General features: G+C 40.8%; 1 protein-coding gene across 6 annotated transcripts; it reads left to right on the top strand.

The window, feature by feature from the left end:
- The first annotated feature begins 2105 nt into the window (after positions 1-2105).
- LOC106592876 (NACHT, LRR and PYD domains-containing protein 3) lies at positions 2106-21300 on the top strand. Of its 6 annotated transcripts, XM_082978021.1 has the most exons (12): positions 3899-4159; positions 4513-4599; positions 4771-4824; positions 6478-6716; positions 7404-9201; positions 12323-12496; positions 12968-13141; positions 13487-13657; positions 15342-15512; positions 16913-17086; positions 17573-17619; positions 20190-21300. In XM_082978021.1, the coding sequence occupies exons 1-12, from the start codon at positions 4035-4037 to the stop codon at positions 20762-20764; spliced, it is 3789 nt and encodes a 1262-aa protein (XP_082834147.1). In that variant the 5' UTR covers positions 3899-4034; the 3' UTR covers positions 20765-21300. The 6 variants fall into 6 exon arrangements, with proteins under 6 accessions (XP_082834151.1, XP_082834150.1, XP_082834152.1 ...); XM_082978025.1 differs by lacking the exons at positions 3899-4159; positions 4513-4599 and adding an exon at positions 2106-2397; XM_082978024.1 differs by lacking the exons at positions 3899-4159; positions 4513-4599 and adding an exon at positions 2106-2404.
- The last annotated feature ends 645 nt before the right edge of the window (positions 21301-21945 follow it).

Raw genomic sequence — 21945 nt, 5'->3', positions numbered from 1 at the left:
ATATATTGTCTAGTCCCAACATGTATTAACCAGTCAGAATGTAATATATATTGTCTAGTCCCAACATTAACCAGTCAGAATGTAATATATATTGTCTCGTCACAACATTAACCAGTCAGAATGTAATATATATTGTCTAGTCCCAACATGTATTAACCAGTCAGAATGTAATATATATTGTCTCGTCACAACATTAACCAGTCAGAATGTAATATATATTGTCTAGTCCCAACATTAACCAGTCAGAATGTAATATATATTGTCTAGTCCCAACATGTATTAACCAGTCAGAATGTAATATATATTGTCTAGTCCCAACATTAACCAGTCAGAATGTAATATATATTGTCTCGTCACAACATTAACCAGTCAGAATGTAATATATATTGTCTAGTCCCAACATTAACCAGTCAGAATGTAATATATATTGTCTAGTCCCAACATGTATTAACCAGTCAGAATGTAATATATATTGTCTAGTCCCAACATTAACCAGTCAGAATGTAATATATATTGTCTCGTCACAACATTAACCAGTCAGAATGTAATATATATTGTCTAGTCCCAACATTAACCAGTCAGAATGTAATATATATTGTCTAGTCCCAACATGTATTAACCAGTCAGAATGTAATATATATTGTCTAGTCCCAACATTAACCAGTCAGAATGTAATATATATTGTCTAGTCCCAACATGTATTAACCAGTCAGAATGTAATATATATTGTCTAGTCCCAACATTAACCAGTCAGAATGTAATATATATTGTCTAGTCCCAACATTAACCAGTCAGAATGTAATATATATTGTCTAGTCCCAACATTAACCAGTCAGAATGTAATATATATTGTCTAGTCCCAACATTAACCAGTCAGAATGTAATATATATTGTCTAGTCCCAACATTAACCAGTCAGAATGTAATATATATTGTCTAGTCCCAACATGTATTAACCAGTCAGAATGTAATATATATTGTCTAGTCCCAACATTAACCAGTCAGAATGTAATATATATTGTCTAGTCCCAACATTAACCAGTCAGAATGTAATATATATTGTCTAGTCCCAACATTAACCAGTCAGAATGTAATATATATTGTCTAGTCCCAACATTAACCAGTCAGAATGTAATATATATTGTCTAGTCCCAACATTAACCAGTCAGAATGTAATATATATTGTCTAGTCCCAACATTAACCAGTCAGAATGTAATATATATTGTCTAGTCCCAACATGTATTAACCAGTCAGAATGTAATATATATTGTCTAGTCCCAACATTAACCAGTCAGAATGTAATATATATTGTCTAGTCCCAACATTAACCAGTCAGAATGTAATATATATTGCCTAGTCCCAACATTAACCAGTCAGAATGTAATATATATTGTCTAGTCCCAACATTAACCAGTCAGAATGTAATATATATTGTCTAGTCACAACATGTATTAACCAGTCAGAATGTAATATATATTGTCTAGTCACAACATGTATTAACCAGTCAGAATGTAATATATATTGTCTAGTCACAACATGTATTAACCAGTCAGAATGTAATATATATTGTCTAGTCCCAACATTAACCAGTCAGAATGTAATATATATTGTCTAGTCCCAACATTAACCAGTCAGAATGTAATATATATTGTCTAGTCCCAACATTAACCAGTCAGAATGTAATATATATTGTCTAGTCCCAACATAAACCAGTCAGAATGTAATATATATTGTCTAGTCCCAACATGTATTAACCAGTCAGAATGTAATATATATTGTCTAGTCCCAACATTAACCAGTCAGAATGTAATATATATTGTCTAGTCCCAACATGTATTAACCAGTCAGAATGTAATATATATTGTCTAGTCCCAACATTAACCAGTCAGAATGTAATATATATTGTCTCGTCACAACATTAACCAGTCAGAATGTAATATATATTGTCTAGTCCCAACATTAACCAGTCAGAATGTAATATATATTGTCTAGTCCCAACATAAACCAGTCAGAATGTAATATATATTGTCTAGTCACAACATGTATTAACAATAACATGAGTGTTCATATGATTCTTAGAATTTCTTTACATTGTTACATCAGCTGAAATGCTCAGTAGTAGTTGGTTATATACTTTACAGTTAGAGATATGTTGAAATTGTACCTATCCTTAGTTATAAAATATTTGATAGTGCAGCATGGCTTTTTCTGCCCACAGGGGGAGGGTTAAACACCTGTTAGGTTTATGCTATACTACGGTGTTGAGTCACTAGACTTTGACCAGATATTGTTGCATTCAAAGATCAACTGTACCTAGAACATAGATACTGAGCCCTCGTCATCAGGAAGGAAATATCTCACTGTCTTGACATGTTCTGGTTGTGAATTCGAGCGAAGGTAAGAGGTAAGAATTCTGCCAGGGCTTATTTTAAAGTGTGTAGGGAAATGAAATGTATGGTGTTATTTTAGTAAAGTGGAATGACAGTAAAACCCTCAGATCTAACAGTCTATTTCACCTGGGACAGGTACAGTTCAGTCATACAAAATGGCAGTAATCGCTCATGGGCAAGTCAAATTCAAAAACATATTGTTCATATAATTCTATATCATGGTTATTTTACAATGTGTTCATCTTTATATATTGTCGTTTTTTAATGACAATAAGCTCCTGCTTGGTGTTATTTGGTATGAAACCATTTCCCATACTTCTGTTAACATCGCTATTATGATTAGGCTGATGTTACATCATTTTAGTCCCCTAGAATTCCTTAATAACATACCTGCTGAACAAAGTAACACAATCCTTAATAACATACCTGCTGAACAAAGTAACACAATCCTTAATAACATACCTGCTGAACAAAGTAACACAATCCTTAATAACATACCTGCTGAACAAAGCAACACAATCCTTAATAACATACCTGCTGAACAAAGTAACACAATCCTTAATAACATACCTGCTGAACAAAGTAACACAATCCTTAATAACATACCTGCTGAACAAAGCAACACAATCCTTAATAACATACCTGCTGAACAAAGCAACACAACATAAGGAGATGTATGGTTTAGACACCGTGTTGAGTTGTTATTAGCTCCATAAGGCCAGAGGGTTATCCTACGAAGCACTAGATCTACTCAGGGGTTTTCTAAAGCTTCACATTGATTCCAGCTCAGGTTGGTTAACTGATCCACACTACTAACGGTGGATATTACTTGCTGGTCCTCCTGCGGATAACTAACTCTAGCAGGCTTGTAACTACTCCTAAACAAAAGGCTGATACAACTTGGATAACTAACTCTAGCAGGCTTGTAACTACTCCTAACCAAAAGGCTGATACAACTTGGATAACTAACTCTAGCAGGCTTGTAACTACTCCTAAACAAAAGGCGGATACAACTTGGATAACTAACTCTAGCAGGCTTGTAACTACTCCTAAACAAAAGGCGGATACAACTTGGATAACTAACTCTAGCAGGCTTGTAACTACTCCTAAACAAAAGGCTGATACAACTTGGATAACTAACTCTAGCAGGCTTGTAACTACTCCTAAACAAAAGGCGGATACAACTTGGATAACTAACTCTAGCAAGCTTGTAACTACTCCTAAACAAAAGGCTGATACAACTTGGATAACTAACTCTAGCAGGCTTGTAACTACTCCTAAACAAAAGGCTGATACAACTTGGATAACTAACTCTAGCAAGCTTGTAACTACTCCTAAACAAAAGGCGGATACAACTTGGATAACTAACTCTAGCAGGCTTGTAACTACTCCTAACCAAAAGGCTGATACAACTTGGATAACTAACTCTAGCAGGCTTGTAACTACTCCTAAACAAAAGGCGGCGACAACTTCCACTCGGTTGAACTCGTTGTATTCCACCCAGAGGAAGTCAGTCTTGTGAGGAGTATATCCACTAGGGGGATTTTTCTACAACATCTTGCTAGTTGTAGCCAAAGGATTTTCTACAGTCGCAACATTAGCAGAGCTAACAGCACAGTGACATTGTCTAGCTAGCAACATGACATGGTTAACATTCTGGCCGCAGTGGAAACACAATACGAGCCAGGATACCAAACCCAACCCGGGTTGACTTTAAAGTACCAGGCTGTAGATACTGCTGTTTTCCTCCCGTATCGATTCGACCAGAGGTACTTTACAACAGGTTTTACTCTTGGTTTACCACATTTCTGTAGAGAAATGACCATCAGATGGACCACACGCCTTACACCGGATATACAATACACAGATTGTTCCCAACCCAGAAACGAAGTTAGGAGTTCAGAACAAGAAAGTCTAGGCTATATAGAAATGACTCTCGTTAAAAACATTATTTTAAACTAAACAATAAGGATTTATATCAGCCTAATCGAGGTGTAGATTACATCACGGACGCCAGTGTTTGAACATGAAATACGGCTGCATGGGATTTATAGAAATGTAACTGCACATCCAATGACAATGCCGGGATAGGTATAAAATGTGAAGTTTGTTGATTTGACAGCTACAACGCAGTTACACTTCTGACACCACCTAAACAAAAGCGAGGTTACCGCGGATCCAATTCAATCCTGGCAGGCATGGAGAAGAGGTGGAAAACACCAGTCATGACTACATGTGATTTGCATTAAATCACCACACTATTTGGATGTGTCTGTAGTAAATGTTTGATTTCTAAGAGAATGTTATGAATAATAGAGAATAATTCTCATTCAATAATGAGCTGTCACTGTGTTAACCACTATGCTGGATCTCTGTTTAGGAGTCAGTGCTCTAAAATGAGTCTCTCAGGGGAACTTGACACGGAAGCTAACAGGTAAGATGAACATTTTACTTCCATATCTGAACTCTGAGTAAATGAGACCTGATGTTTGATACTGTATGACTACAAACATCCCTGGGCTTTCTCAACAATCACAATTAATCAAACTATTATTATCGTACCACTGATCAAGGGTAAGAAGTCTAGCCTCCTGCAGTATTTTACAGTGTTTTACATACTACTGCTGCTACTACCAAAATCACTGGTACTACTACTACCACTACTACTGCTACCACTACTACCACTACTACAACAACAACAACTACTACTGCTACTACTACTATCACTACAACAACAACAACTACTGCTACAACCATTAATACTACTACCACTACTACTGCTACCACTTGTACTACTACAGCCACTACTACTACAACTACTATTACTACTACAACAACAACTACCACTACTACTAATACTACTACCACTTGTACTACTACTACCACTACTACAACAACTACCACTACTACTACTACCACTACTACAACAACTACCACTACTACTACTACCACTACTACTACTACTACTACTACCACTACTACCACTACTACAACAACCACTACTACTACTACTACTACTACAACTACTACTACTACTACTACTTCAGCAACAACTACTGCTACAACTACTACTACTACTACTACTACTACAACTACTACTACTACTACTACTTCAACTACTGCTACCACTACTACTACCACTACTACAACAACTACTACTACTACTACCACTACTACAACAACTACTACTACTACTACCACTACTACAACTACTACTACCACTACAACTACTACTACTACTACTTCAACAACAACTACTGCTACCACTACTATCACTTGTACTACAACAACCACTACTACTACTGCCACTACTACTACTACTACAACTACTACTACTACTACTACAACAACAACTACTGCCACCACTACTACTACTACTATCACTTGTACTACAACAACCACTACTACTACCACTACAACCACTACTACTACTACTACCACTACTACAACAACCACTACTACTACTACTACTACTACTACAACAACAACTACTACTACTACTACTACTACTACAACAACCACTACCACTACCACTACTACTACTACCACAACAACAACTACTACTACCTCTATTACTACTACTACTACTACAACAACAACTACTACTACCTCTATTACTACTACTACTACTACAACAACAACTACTACTACCTCTATTACTACTACTACTACTACTACAACTACCTCTACTACCATCAGAGTGACTGGTCTATGGGAGAAGGAATCTATTTCAGAAAAAGTGATTGTACCACTGATCCAGGATAAGACAAGTTAAGACTGATTTCAGTTGGATTTACCATGAAGATATCTCCTTGGATTTACAAACCAATCTACTGCTAGTTTCTTTTCTCCATTCTGATCATTTAAACCATCCATGGTGTCAGCGTAGGTCCATCCATATGTCAAGGTCCTGATGCACATACAGTATGACTACAAACATTCCTGAACTTTCTCAACTATCACAATCAATCAAACTTTCAACTTCACACTACCCTGTGTGTGTGTGTGTGTGTGTGTGTGTGTGTGTGTGTGTGTGTGTGTGTGTGTGTGTGTGTGTGTGTGTGTGTGTGTGTGTGTGTGTGTGTAGTGGATGGTCTACTCTGTCAGAGGATCAGTCCAGGTGTGCAGTGTGTGAGCAGGTGCTGACAGATCCAGTCTCTATCACCTGTGGACACAGGTTCTGTAGACAGTGTATCACCAGATACTGGGAGCAGCCTGCTCCTTCAGGACACTATGGCTGTCCTCGGTGTAGAAAGAGGTTCAGGACACGTCCAGTTCTACTGCAACTGGCTGAACCCAACGATGACGCGAGAGGCTCTGAAAACAGTAAGACCATTGCTCATTCTCATTAAGCTCATGTTTCATTGACCAAACCATGTTTATTGACTGGACAAAATATTGGGCTCTACAAGGTTTAGAAAGCGTTCCACAGGGATGCTGGTCAATGTTGACTCCAATGCTTCCCACAGTTGTGTCAAGTTGTCTGGATGTCCTTTGGGTGGTGGACCATTCTTGATACACACGGGAAACTATTGAGCGTGAAAAAACCCAGCAGCGTTGCAGTTCTTGAAACAAACCAGTGTACCTGGCACCTACTACCAAACCCCGTTCAAAGGCACTTACATCTTTTGTCTTGCCCATTCACCCTCTGAATGGGACACATACACAATCCATGTCTCAAGGCTTAAAAATCCTTCTTTAACCTGTCATCTCCCCTTCATCTACACTGGTTTTTAAAGTGGATTTAACAGGTGAAATCAATAAGGGATCATAGCTTTCACCTGGATTCACCTGGTCAGTCTATGTCATGGAAAGACCAGGTGTTCTTAATGTTTTGTCCACTCGGCCCTTTGTATTTTCAAATGTTAGAACTTTTAGTCTTCCAGCATGTGGCAAGACGAGATACACAGGAATACAAGTGAATGTGGCAAGGCGAGATACACAGGAGTACAAGTGAATGTGGCAAGGCGAGATACACATAAATTCTCAGCAAATTCTATTCTTCTCTTTCAGTGGATGTCAGCCTGCAGAGAGCTATAGTAAACCATAAAGCCAGTCTGAAAAGGAGGTATGAATGTGTGATAGAAGGCCTGGTAAAAGCAGGAAGTCAAACCCCCTTCAACAGGATTTACACAGAGCTGTACATCACAGAGGGAGAGAGTGACGGGGTTAACGATGAACATGAGGTGTGGCAGCTAGAGACAGCATGCAGGACGACAACCTCACATGACACAGAAATCCACTGCAATGACATCTTTAAACACTTACCTGGCCAAGAGAGACACATCAGAACTGTGCTGACCAAGGGCATCGCTGGCATCGGAAAAACAGTCTCTGTGCAGAAGTTCATCCTAGACTGGGCTGAAGGGAAGGCTAACCAAGATGTGGAGATCATATTTGTGCTTCCTTTCCGGGAGCTGAACTTGATCAAAGATCTCCAGTACAGTCTTCTGAGACTTCTCCATGACTTCCACCCAGAGCTAGACATAGGCAATGCAGAGAAACTTGCTGCCTGTAAAGCTATGTTCATCTTTGATGGTTTGGATGAAAGCAGAATTCCATTGGATTTTCAGTGCAACAAAATGATGTCTGATGTCACACAGACATCGTCTGTAGATGTTCTCCTGACAAACCTCATCAAGGGGAATCTGCTTCCCTCAGCTCTCCTCTGGATAACCTCCCGACCAGCAGCAACCAATCAGATCCCCCCTGAGTGTGTCGACCAGCTGACAGAGGTACGAGGGTTCAACGACCCACAGAAGGAGGAGTACTTCAGGAAGAGATTCAGTGATGATGAGGACCTGGCCAACAGAATAATCTCCCACATAAAGACATCAAGGAGCCTCCACGTCATGTGTCACATGCCAGTTTTCTGTTGGATTTCTGCAATAGTCCTTGAACACATGTTGAGTACAGACAAGAGACGAGAGATGCCCAGGACTCTGACTGAGACGTTCACACACTTCGTGCTCATTCACACCATGAAGGACCAGAAGTATCATGGAAAAGACGAAATGGATCAACAGGAGCTCATGGAGTCAGATAAGGAAGTTCTTCTGAAGCTGGGGAAACTGGCGTTTGAACATCTGGAAAAAGGAAATCTCATGTTCTATGAAGAAGACCTGAATGAGTGTGGCATTGATGTCAAAGAAGCCTCAGTGTACTCAGGGGTGTGCACACAAGTCTTTAAAGAAGAGTCTGTGTTATTTCAGAGAGTGGTGTACTGCTTTGTTCATCTCAGTGTTCAGGAGTTTCTCTCTGCTGTCTACGTGTTCCATTGTTACACAACCAAGAACATGGATGAACTGAAGCCCTTCCTCCAGGCGACTAGAGCCACGTCTGAAGAGCTAACCTTACATGAGCTGCTGAAGAGTACCGTGAATAAAGCCTTGGAGAGTAAGACTGGACATCTGGACCTTGTCGTCCGCTTCCTTCATGGCATGTCACTGGAGTCCAATCAGAAACTCCTACGAGGTCTGGTGACACAGACAGAAAGCAGTCCAGAGAGCGTCAAGAAAACAATCCGATCCCTGAAGATGATGCAGAGTACCAACATGTCCCCCGAGAGGTGCATCAATCTCTTCCACTGTCTGATAGAGATGAAAACCCATTCAGTACAGCAGGAAATCCAAAAATACTTGAGGTCAGAGAAAAAATCCAAAAACCTGGCACTTACGTACTGTTCAGCGCTGGCCTACATGCTGCAGATATCAGAGGAGGTTCTGGAGGTGTTTGACCTGAGGAAATACAAGACATCACAGGAGGGTCGTAGGAGACTGCTTCCAGCTGTGAGAGTCTGCAGAAAGGCTCTGTAAGTATTTGTGGATAATCACTCACCTAACTATACTGGTAGGTATAGCAGTATTTTCACTGGCTGACTACATTTTCTATTCAAATAATAAACAAAACATTTTTTTTTATAGAAATTGATCAGGAAAAGTATTGAGTCGTGTATTCATGGTGTACACCTTTACTTATGACAGGTGATCATGTAACTGTAGATACTCCAATATAGCTGGGTCCATGGACATGTCTGAAACAGGACAAATATAGCTGGGTCCATGGACACGTCTGATACAGGACAAATATAGCTGGGTCCATGTCCAGAAAGGTATAGGGGACATGTCTGAAACAGGACAAGTATAGCTGGGTCCATGTCCAGAAAGGTATAGGGGACATGTCTGATACAGGACAAATATAGCTGGGTCCATGTCCAGAAAGGTATAGGGGACATGTCTGAAACAGGACAAGTATAGCTGGGTCCATGTCCAGAAAGGTATAGGGGACATGTCTGAAACAGGACAAATATAGCTGGGTCCATGTCCAGAAAGGTATAGGGGACATGTCTGAAACAGGACAAATATAGCTGGGTCCATGGACAGAAAGGTATAGGGGACATGTCTGATACAGGACAAATATAGCTGGGTCCATGTCCAGAAAGGTATAGGGGACATGTCTGATACAGGACAAATATAGCTGGGCCCATGGACAGAAAGGTATAGGGGACATGTCTGATACAGGACAAATATAGCTGGGTCCATGTCCAGAAAGGTATAGGGGACATGTCTGAAACAGGACAAATATAGCTGGGCCCATGGACAGAAAGGTATAGGGGACATGTCTGATACAGGACAAATATAGCTGGGTCCATGTCCAGAAAGGTATAGGGGACATGTCTGAAACAGGACAAATATAGCTGGGTCCATGTCCAGAAAGGTATAGGGGACACGTCTGAAACAGGACAAATATAGCTGGGTCCATGTCCAGAAAGGTATAGGGGACATGTCTGATACAGGACAAATATAGCTGGGCCCATGGACAGAAAGGTATAGGGGACATGTCTGATACAGGACAAATATAGCTGGGTCCATGTCCAGAAAGGTATAGGGGACATGTCTGAAACAGGACAAATATAGCTGGGCCCATGGACAGAAAGGTATAGGGGACATGTCTGATACAGGACAAATATAGCTGGGTCCATGTCCAGAAAGGTATAGGGGACATGTCTGAAACAGGACAAATATAGCTGGGTCCATGTCCAGAAAGGTATAGGGGACACGTCTGAAACAGGACAAATATAGCTGGGTCCATGTCCAGAAAGGTATAGGGGACATGTCTGATACAGGACAAATATAGCTGGGTCCATGGACACGTCTGATACAGGACAAATATAGCTGGGTCCATGGACACGTCTGAAACAGGACAAATATAGCTGGGTCCATGGACACGTCTGATACAGGACAAATATAGCTGGGTCCATGTCCAGAAAGGTATAGGGGACATGTCTGAAACAGGACAAATATAGCTGGGTCCATGTCCAGAAAGGTATAGGGGACACGTCTGATACAGGACAAATGTAGCTGGGTCCATGGACAGAAAGGTATAGGGGACATGTCTGATACAGGACAAATATAGCTGGGTCCATGGACACGTCTGAAACAGGACAAATATAGCTGGGCCCATGTCCAGAAAGGTATAGGGGACATGTCTGATACAGGACAAATATAGCTGGGTCCATGTCCAGAAAGGTATAGGGGACATGTCTGATACAGGACAAATATAGCTGGGTCCATGTCCAGAAAGGTATAGGGGACATGTCTGAAACAGGACAAATATAGCTGGGTCCATGGACAGAAAGGTATAGGGGACATGTCTGATACAGGACAAATATAGCTGGGTCCATGGACACGTCTGATACAGGACAAATATAGCTGGGTCCATGGACAGAAAGGTATAGGGGACATGTCTGATACAGGACAAATATAGCTGGGTCCATGTCCAGAAAGGTATAGGGGACATGTCTGAAACAGGACAAATATAGCTGGGTCCATGGACAGAAAGGTATAGGGGACATGTCTGATACAGGACAAATATAGCTGGGTCCATGTCCAGAAAGGTATAGGGGACATGTCTGATACAGGACAAATATAGCTGGGTCCATGGACAGAAAGGTATAGGGGACATATCTGATATAGGACAAATATAGCTGGGTCCACGGACAGAAAGGTATAGGGGACATGTCTGATACAGGACAAATATAGCTGGGCCCATGGACAGAAAGGTATAGGGGACATATCTGATATAGGACAAATATAGCTGGGTCCACGGACAGAAAGGTATAGGGGACATGTCTGATATAGGACAAATATAGCTGGGTCCATGTCCAGAAAGGTATAGTGGATAATTATGCAGCTGTCCACAATTAATATTACTAAACAGTAACTCCAAACAGGGTCACAAAACATCTCACGTGAATTATTCCGTAAGTAATACAGCACATGCCTGACAGAGGACGCGCCTGAGACAGAGGACGCGCCTGAGACAGAGGACGCGCCTGAGACAGAGGACGCGCCTGAGACAGAGGACGCGCCTGAGACAGAGGACGCGCCTGACAGAGGACGCGCCTGAGACAGAGGACGCGCCTGAGACAGAGGACGCGCCTGAGACAGAGGACGCGCCTGACAGAGGACGCGCCTGAGACAGAGGACGCGCCTGACAGAGGACGCGCCTGACAGAGGACGCGCCTGACAGAGGACGCGCCTGAGACAGAGGACGCGCCTGAGACAGAGGACGCGCCTGAGACAGAGGACGCGCCTGAGACAGAGGACGCGCCTGACAGAGGACGCGCCTGACAGAGGACGCGCCTGAGACAGAGGACGCGCCTGAGACAGAGGACGTGCCTGACAGAGGACGCGCCTGACAGAGGACGCGCCTGATGCAGCAGCCATAGTATAATTAAGAACTGGTGACAACTCTGATTGACAACTGACAAACCTTAAAGGGCCGGCGCACAATTTTACTGTAGTGGCATACTGGTATTATCAACTTCACTATGACATTCAGAAGGAACACAGGTTTACACTAGCAGGGAAAGCTAAACTTCCACTAACATTAATACTACCTATCTCTCTGTATCTACTCTGTATTTGCAGACTTGCTGACTGTCAACTCAAAGAAGCATCGTGTGAACTGTTGGTCTCTGCTCTCAGCTCAAACCCCTCACACCTGAGAGAACTGGACATGAGTGACAATGACCTGCTGGATTCAGGAGTGAAGCTACTCTCTGCTGGACTGGGGAATCCCCACTGTAAACTGGAGACTCTGAAGTCAGTAACCCACAACTTGTTCAATAAGTCATCCACAGTTTGAGAATATTGTTTATAAGATTTAGAATGGTATCAAAATCAATTGTCCATCTTTATCAGTGATGAGAGGATGTCTCATGTTAGAATGGGGGGGGGGTCTAAAATGGGTCTCTAACGGGTGTACTGTACATGATTGGATATTTTTGTTCAAATAAAAGGTAGAGGACAAAAACGGCCAATTTTGATTGTTTCATATGTAATGACCCTGCAGGCTATTTTGATTGATTTCGTATGGAATGACCCTGCAGGCTATTTTGATTGTTTCATATGTAATGACCCTGCAGGCTATTTTGATTGATTTCATATGGAATGACCCTGCAGGCTATTTTGATTGTTTCATATGGAATGACCCTGCAGGCTATTTTGATAGATTTTCATATGGAATGACCCTGCAGGCTATTTTGATTGATTTCATATGGAATGACCCTGCAGGCTATCAGGCTGTGGAGTTATAGAAGAAGGCTGTGCTGCCCTGGTCTCAGCTCTGAGGTCAAACCCCTACCACCTGAGAGAGCTGGACCTGAGTGACAATCATCTAGGAGACTCAATAGTGCAACATGTCTCTCCTGGATTAGAAGATTCAATCTGGAGACTGGAGATCCTAAGGTCAGCAATACGGTTTGATTGTTTGCAAGTTGAATTGTTTGTTTTGAGTAATCCAACAGGTTTTATCTTCAGAGTTTGTCATCTAATATCAACTGCTGTAAACTCAGAGGAAACCTCATGTATTAACTCTGTATCTGCAGTCTCCCTGGCTGTAAACTCAGAGGAAACCTAATGTATTAACTCTGTATCTGCAGTCTCCCTGGCTGTAAACCTCATGTATTAACTCTGTATCTGCAGTCTCCCTGGCTGTAAACTCAGAGGAAACCTCATGTATTAACTCTGTATCTGCAGTCTCCCTGGCTGTAAACTCAGAGGAAACCTCATGTATTAACTCTGTATCTGCAGTCTCCCTGGCTGTAAACTCACAGAAGCCTCTTGTGAAGTGTTGTCCTCAGCTCTCAGTTCCTCCTCACACCTGAGAGAGCTGGATCTGAGTAACAATGACCTGATGGATTCAGGAGTGAAGCTGCTGTTTGCTGGACTGGGGAATTCACAATGTAAACTGGAGATTCTGAGGTCAGTGTTCCTGTATTTAGGTGATAACAGTTCACCACATCTGTTTGTTAACAAACTCAGCATTATAGTCCATATATCCACACCTCACTGTCTCTTCACTGACACTTATGAAGCTGTTGCTTTTTAAACTTTGACATTTTTGACAAATATTGTAATTGTTGTGCAATCTAGTTTGTCAATACGTGAGTCCAATAACTATGAATGGTTTTAACTTTATAAAGGCATGTTGATTTGTTAACTTGACGTGTCTTCACATTACAAGCAACATACGAGGCAGCAGCTAAGTGAGGATCCTCAGAAATAACATTTAAAAAAGTTCCCACAGGGCCTCATTAGCATACGACAGGGTAGCCCAAACCTTTTCTGCACATGACCCCAAATGGACACTAGAAAATGCAGTGTACCTCACTGAAAAAAATGATATTCCCTAGGCAACACTGTATTCATATTCCCTAGGTAACACTGCATTCATATTCCCTAGGCAACACTGTATTCATATTCCCTAGATAACACTGCATTCATATTCCCTAGGTAACACTGCATTCATATTCCCTAGGCAACACTGTATTCATATTCCCTAGGTAACACTGCATTCATATTCCCTAGGTAACACTGCATTCATATTCCCTAGGTAACACTGCATTCATATTCCCTAGATAACACTGCATTCATATTCCCTAGATAACACTGCATTCATATTCCCTAGGTAACACTGCATTCATATTCCCTAGATAACACTGCATTCATATTCCCTAGATAACACTGCATTCATATTCCCTAGGTAACACTGCATTCATATTCCCTAGATAACACTGCATTCATATTCCCTAGGTAACACTGCATTCATATTCCCTAGGCAACACTGCATTCATATTCCCTAGGTAACACTGCATTCATATTCCCTAGGTAACACTGCATTCATATTCCCTAGGTAACACTGCATTCATATTCCCTAGGTAACACTGCATTCATATTCCCTAGGTAACACTGCATTCATATTTACTCAAGTTGATGTCCCTCAAGCAATCCCAACACATACAGATGTACTGTCTTAATTTGACCAGTTTCTCGCAGCAAAACAATTATCCTACAGAAACAGGAAATGTGAATGATTGTGTATTATAATTAATGGCTGTTTTTGTAGGGCTTGATACTTTTTTCCCCTGTTAGGGCAAATCAAGTCTGACGTTTTAAAGTGGAAGTTACAATCTTTAAAAGCCTTTTTAAACCTTGAATACACTACAAGTTTCCATTTTCTGGCGTGCAGGAACATTCTCTGTGACAACAGAGTGATCAAGACATCTGTAATAATGACATGAAAGCCATTCTAATAGTGTAAAAGGCTTGTTTGCCAGTTGAATTACTTTATTTTGAGTAATCCAACAGGTTTGATCTTCAGAGTTTGTCATCTAACATCAACTGCTGTAAACTCAGAGGAAACCTCATGTATTAACTCTGTATCTGCGGTCTCCCTGGCTGTAAACTCAGAGGAAACCTCATGTATTAACTCTGTATCTGCAGTCTCCCTGGCTGTAAACTCAGAGGAAACCTAATGTATTAACTCTGTATCTGCAGTCTCCCTGGCTGTAAACTCAGAGGAAACCTCATGTATTAACTCTGTATCTGCAGTCTCCCTGGCTGTAAACTCAGAGGAAACCTCAATGTATTAACTCTGTATCTGCAGTCTCCCTGGCTGTAAACTCACAGAAGCCTCTTGTGAAGTGTTGTCCTCAGCTCTCAGTTCCTCCTCACACCTGAGAGAGCTGGATCTGAGTAACAATGACCTGATGGATTCAGGAGTGAAGCTGCTGTTTGCTGGACTGGGGAATTCACAATGTAAACTGGAGATTCTGAGGTCAGTGTTCCTGTATTTAGGTGATAACAGTTCACCACATCTGTTTGTTAATCAACTCAGATATAAATCTGAATGTTTCTTCACTGGCACTTATGGAGCTGTTACTTTTTAAACTTTATTTTTTATTTTATTTTGCAAGCAGTGCTGGGATCATTTCATATCAAATATTGTAATTGTTGTGCGATCTAGTTTGTCTATATGTGAGTCAATAACTATGAATGATGTAGCTTTATGAATAGCTTTATGAAGGCACGTTGATTTGTTAACTTGACGTGTCTTCACATTACGAGCAACAAAGGAGAGAGATGCTTTCCTTGTGATCGCAACACATAACGATTACATGAAAGCGCTGTGATTGGCAGAGAGGTTTGGAACTCTCTTTTGTTATTGGTCTATTAACCAATTTCCTGCATGGTGATGTCACAGTGGAAAGCCAAAAGTCCCGCCCATGCCAACCTGCTGATCAGAAGGTCCGGTGTGGATTGTATTTTCAACCAACCAGCTATCAGGAAATAAGACGGATCACATTTTCTTCCACAGTTTTACACTCCTAGTTTCATCGGCTGTTGTACGATGGGATATCAAACACCTCTGTTGTACAATATGATATGAAACACAGTCTTTAAGTTTAGGTCCTGAAAGGCATCACATACTGTAATTATGACATGAAGGCATTGTGACACTAACAGGTTGAATTCTACACCCATCTGAAGAGAAGGAACATTCATATTTAAACATTACACATTTATCAGCGGACCCCATCCCCCGAGCCCAAGTTTGGGAACCACTGGCATATGGCCAATCAGATGCTGTATTGAAGTTTGGGAACCACTGGTATATGGCCAATCAGATGCTGTATTGAGTTTGGGAACCACTGGCATATGGCCAATCAGATGCTGTATTGAAGTTTGGGAACCACTGGCATATGGCCAATCAGATGCTGTATTGAAGTTTGGGAACCACTGGCATATGGCCAATCAGATGCTGTATTGAGTTTGGGAACCACTGGTATATGGCCAATCAGATGCTGTATTGAGTTTGGGAACCACTGGCATATGGCCAATCAGATGCTGTATTGAAGTTTGGGAACCACTGGTATATGGCCAATCAGATGCTGTATTGAAGTTTGGGAACCATTGGCATATGGCCAATCAGATGCTGTATTGAAGTTTGGGAACCACTGGCATATGGCCAATCAGATGCTGTATTGAAGTTTGGGAACCACTGGTATATGGCCAAACTTCAAAACTGCATCTGATTGGCCATATGCCAGTGGTTCCCAATCAGATGCTGTATTGTGGATATTATGCAAATAAAGCCACAGTAATGATATTATGAATACATGTATAAATGGATACAGCAGCCAGTCTATTTTCACCACCATGTTAAACTCTCTGCAGGTTGGCATTCTGTGAAGTTACAGAGGAAGGCTGTGCTTCTCTGGCCTCAGCTCTGAAGTCAAACCCTTCACACCTGAGAGAGCTGGATCTGAGCTACAATCACCCAGGAGACTCAGGACTCAGACTGCTCTCTGCTGGACTGGAGGATCCAACCTGCAGACTGGAGAAACTCAAGTATGTAGAGGGTTTATGTCAGTCCATGTTGAGTGACATACTGTAAGGCATGTTTCTGACCTATCAGGTTAGTTATTCTCATTTATGTATACTGTAAGACATGTTTCTGACCTATCGGGTTAGTTATGCTCATTTATGTATACTGTAAGACTGGTTTCTGACCTATCAGGTTAGTTATTCTCATTTATGTATACTGTAAGACATGTTTCTGACCTATCGGGTTAGTTATGCTCATTTATGTATACTGTAAGACAGGTTTCTGACCTATCAGGTTAGTTATGTCTTACTGAACACAGAAATTAGCATAACTAACCTGATAGGTCAGAAACATGTCTTACTGTATATGTAATTATCATGTTTCTTACTTATCAGGTTAGTTATGATAATTACATGTACTGTAAGCCAAACATACTTACCACCACCTGGACGGTGTGATGGGGTGACCTTGTGTGTACATTGCCTGTCTGTTCTTCTTACCCCCTACAGTGTGGAACATGGTGGACAGTACACAATAAAACACGGGCTTAGAAAATGTGAGTGTTGACTACTGTGAAGAAAAATCCTGTTAGTCTTATTTCAAGTTGACTCGAAGAAAGATCTTTTTGTGTGTGTGTGTGGTGTGTGTGTGTGTGTGTGGTTACACTAACGACCTCGCTCTGTTGGGATTATTTATTGGTGTGTTATGAGGTTATGTTCATTCAACAAATCTGAATGGATCTTTTCCCTCTATAATACCTAGAAACATTATCATTCTGATGTGGTCCTTTTAATACCTAGAAACATTATCATTCTGATGGGGTCCTTTAATACCTAGAAACATTATCATTCTGATGGGGTCCTTTAATACCTAGAAACATTATCATTCTGATGTGGTCCGTTAATACCTAGAAACATTATCATTCTGATGTGGTCCGTTAATACCTAGAAACATTATCATTCTGATGTGGTCCTTTAATACCTAGAAACATTATCATTCTGATGTGGTCCTTTTAATACCTAGAAACATTATCATTCTGATGTGGTCCTTTTAATACCTAGAAACATTATCATTCTGATGGGGTCCTTTAATACCTAGAAACATTATCATTCTGATGGGGTCCTTTAATACCTAGAAACATTATCATTCTGATGTGGTCCGTTAATACCTAGAAACATTATCATTCTGATGTGGTCCGTTAATACCTAGAAACATTATCATTCTGATGTGGTCCTTTAATACCTAGAAACATTATCATTCTGATGGGGTCCTTTAATACCTAGAAACATTATCATTCTGATGGGGTCCTTTAATACCTAGAAACATTATCATTCTGATGGGGTCCTTTAATACCTAGAAACATTATCATTCTGATGGGGTCCTTTAATACCTAGAAACATTATCATTCTGATGGGGTCCTTTAATACCTAGAAACATTATCATTCTAATTTGTAAGTCGCTCTGGATAAGAGCGTCTGCTAAATGACTTAAATGTAAATGATGGGGCTCTTTAATACCTAGAAACATTATCATTCTGATGGGGCTCTTTAATACCTAGAAACATTATCATTCTGATGGGGGTCCTTTAATACCTAGAAACATTATCATTCTGATGGGGCACTTTAATACCTAGAAACATTATCATTCTGATGGGGTCCTTTAATACCTAGAAACATTATCATTCTGATGGGGCTCTTTAATACCTAGAAACATTATCATTCTGATGGGGGTCCTTTAATACCTAGAAACATTATCATTCTGATGGGGCTCTTTAATACCTAGAAACATTATCATTCTGATGGGGCTCTTTAATACATAGAAACATTATCATTCTGATGGGGGTCCTTTAATACCTAGAAACATTATCATTCTGATGGGGCTCTTTAATACCTAGAAACATTATCATTCTGATGTGGTCCGTTAATACCTAGAAACATTATCATTCTGATGGGGTCCTTTAATACCTAGAAACATTATCATTCTGATGGGGTCCTTTAATACCTAGAAACATTATCATTCTGATGGGGTCCTTTAATACCTAGAAACATTATCATTCTGATGGGGTCCTTTAATACCTAGAAACATTATCATTCTAATTTGTAAGTCGCTCTGGATAAGAGCGTCTGCTAAATGACTTAAATGTAAATGATGGGGCTCTTTAATACCTAGAAACATTATCATTCTGATGGGGCTCTTTAATACCTAGAAACATTATCATTCTGATGGGGGTCCTTTAATACCTAGAAACATTATCATTCTGATGGGGCACTTTAATACCTAGAAACATTATCATTCTGATGGGGTCCTTTAATACCTAGAAACATTATCATTCTGATGGGGCTCTTTAATACCTAGAAACATTATCATTCTGATGGGGGTCCTTTAATACCTAGAAACATTATCATTCTGATGGGGCTCTTTAATACCTAGAAACATTATCATTCTGATGGGGCTCTTTAATACATAGAAACATTATCATTCTGATGGGGGTCCTTTAATACCTAGAAACATTATCATTCTGATGGGGCTCTTTAATACCTAGAAACATTATCATTCTGATGGGGCTCTTTAATACCTAGAAACATTATCATTCTGATGGGGTCCTTTAATACCTAGAAACATTAACATTCTGATGGGGCTCTTTAATACCTAGAAACATTATCATTCTGATGGGGTCCTTTAATACCTAGAAACATTATCATTCTGATGGGGCTCTTTAATACCTAGAAACATTATCATTCTGATGGGGGTCCTTTACTACCTAGAAACATTATCATTCTGATGGGGGTCCTTTAATACCTAGAAACATTATCATTCTGATGGGGCTCTTTAATACCTAGAAACATTATCATTCTGATGGGGCTCTTTAATACCTAGAAACATTATCATTCTGATGGGGCTCTTTAATACCTAGAAACATTATCATTCTGATGGGGGTCCTTTAATACCTAGAAACATTATCATTTTGATGGGGCTCTTTAATACCTAGAAACATTATCATTCTGATGGGGCTCTTTAATACCTAGAAACATTATCATTCTGATGGGGTCCTTTAATACCTAGAAACATTAACATTGTGATATGATGATGATTTGTAATATATTGTGTCCTGGTCTCCCCCATCAGATGGCTGTGTGCTCACACTGGACCCAAACACAGCACACAGAAACCTCTCTCTGTCTGAGGAGAACAGAAAGGTGACATGGGGGACAGAGGAGCAGCCGTATCCTGATCACCCGGAGAGATTTCAGCATTTCGACCAGGTGCTGTGTAGAGAGGGTCTGTCTGGGCTCTGTTACTGGGAGGTAGAGTGGTGTGGGAGAGGGGCTCATATCGGCGTGACATATAAAGGAATCAATAGGTCAGGAAGGGGTGATGACAGTGGGCTTGGACCTTGTGACAAAGCTTGGTGTCTGGTCTGTAGTGGTGACCATTACATGGCCTGGATCAATAATAAGCTCACTACCATACCTTCCCCCTCCTCGCCCCCCTCCAACAGAGTAGGACTGTATCTGGACTGGCCAGCCGGCACTATGTCTTTCTACAAGGTCTGTTCTGATACACTGACCCACCTGTACACATTCTACACCACATTTACTGAGCCCCTCTACCCAGGGTTGTTTGTTTGGTGTTACTCCTCAGTGTCCCTGTGTCAAAAACACATGATGATGTTTCACTCTGATCCTGGTCCTGTTCAGTAGTAGGAGACGCTGTGTCGCGTCGTGCCGTGTACCACACCACCTGGGCCTTATTGTTTAATTATAAAACGGCTCCCTGGGAAATCTGCAGTTTGACTGGTTTAAATGGTGTGTGAAGCCATTGATAATTCCCCTATTCCCACACATCATTTAGATGTAGTATCAGTTGTAAAATAGATAGTATTGATTCTAGATGGTAATATTGGCCGTTCATCCTGTCTTGACCATATTACCACAAACCCCCTGAGGTGCCTTATTGCTATTATAAACGGGTTACTAATGTAATTAGAACAGTACAAATACATGTTTCTGTCATACCCGTGGTATACGGCCTGATATACCACGGCTGTCAGCCAATCAGCATTCAGGGCTCCAACCACCCAGTTGATTAACCTTTTATTATACAATTCTGCTTCCGTGTGAACTAAACTACACAGAATGGAAATGACATGTCACAGATTTGACCTATGTGAAATGAAGATGATGGAATTAGAGTTTGAATTGTTTAAATGGTATTTGAATAAATACAATAAACTTAAGTTTGGCTAAAGTTTCTTCACTTTTATTCCTGCAACTAGACATGAAAATTAAAGGTAGACCTAATGTCACACGTTGTTTATGGAATAACCCTTTACACAAAGGTATAATGTTAGAGCATTTAAATCAGAGTAAATGACCACAGTAATGTCAGCGGGTAGTTGTTGAAAGCTGCCTGTAAACTCTAACCTGGAGTTCCTGTCCAGACAGGATCCATTTAGAGAGGACAGAGCAGGATAGCCTGTAAACTCTAACCTGGAGTTCCTGTCCAGACAGGATCCATTTAGAGAGGACAGAGCAGGATAGCCTGTAAACTCTAACCTGGAGTTCCTGTCCAGACAGGATCCATTTAGAGAGGACAGAGCAGGACAGCCTGGGAACTCTAAACTGACAGGATCCATTTAGAGACGACAGAGCAGGACAGCCTGGGAACTCTAAACTGACAGGATCCATTTAGAGAGGACAGAGCAGGATAGCCTGTAAACTCTAACCTGGAGTTCCTGTCCAGACAGGATCCATTTAGAGACGACAGAGCAGGATAGCCTGGGAACTCTAAACTGACAGGATCCATTTAGAGACGACAGCAGGATAGCCTGTAAACTCTAACCTGGAGTTCCTGTCCAGACAGGATCCATTTAGAGACGACA

The sequence above is a fragment of the Salmo salar genome, chromosome 07 (assembly GCF_965601325.2).
Source record: "Salmo salar chromosome 07, fSalSal1, whole genome shotgun sequence".
Lineage (NCBI taxonomy): Eukaryota > Metazoa > Chordata > Actinopteri > Salmoniformes > Salmonidae > Salmo > Salmo salar.
The sequence above is the reverse complement of the archived record's forward strand: the minus strand, read 5'-3'. Positions and strand labels throughout refer to the sequence as shown.

What these genes read in the sequence shown, in the direction of transcription:
- LOC106592876 (XM_082978021.1), top strand. Translation starts at nt 4,035, where the DNA reads ATGGTTAACATTCTGGCCGCAGTGGAAACACAATACGAGCCAGGATAC. An exon ending in CTTGACACGGAAGCTAACAG is followed by an intron (nt 4,825 to 6,477) that starts GTAAGATGAACA and finishes GTGTGTGTGTAG; the next exon opens with TGGATGGTCTACTCTGTCAG. An exon ending in TGTAAACTGGAGATTCTGAG is followed by an intron (nt 13,658 to 15,341) that starts GTCAGTGTTCCT and finishes CTGTATCTGCAG; the next exon opens with TCTCCCTGGCTGTAAACTCA.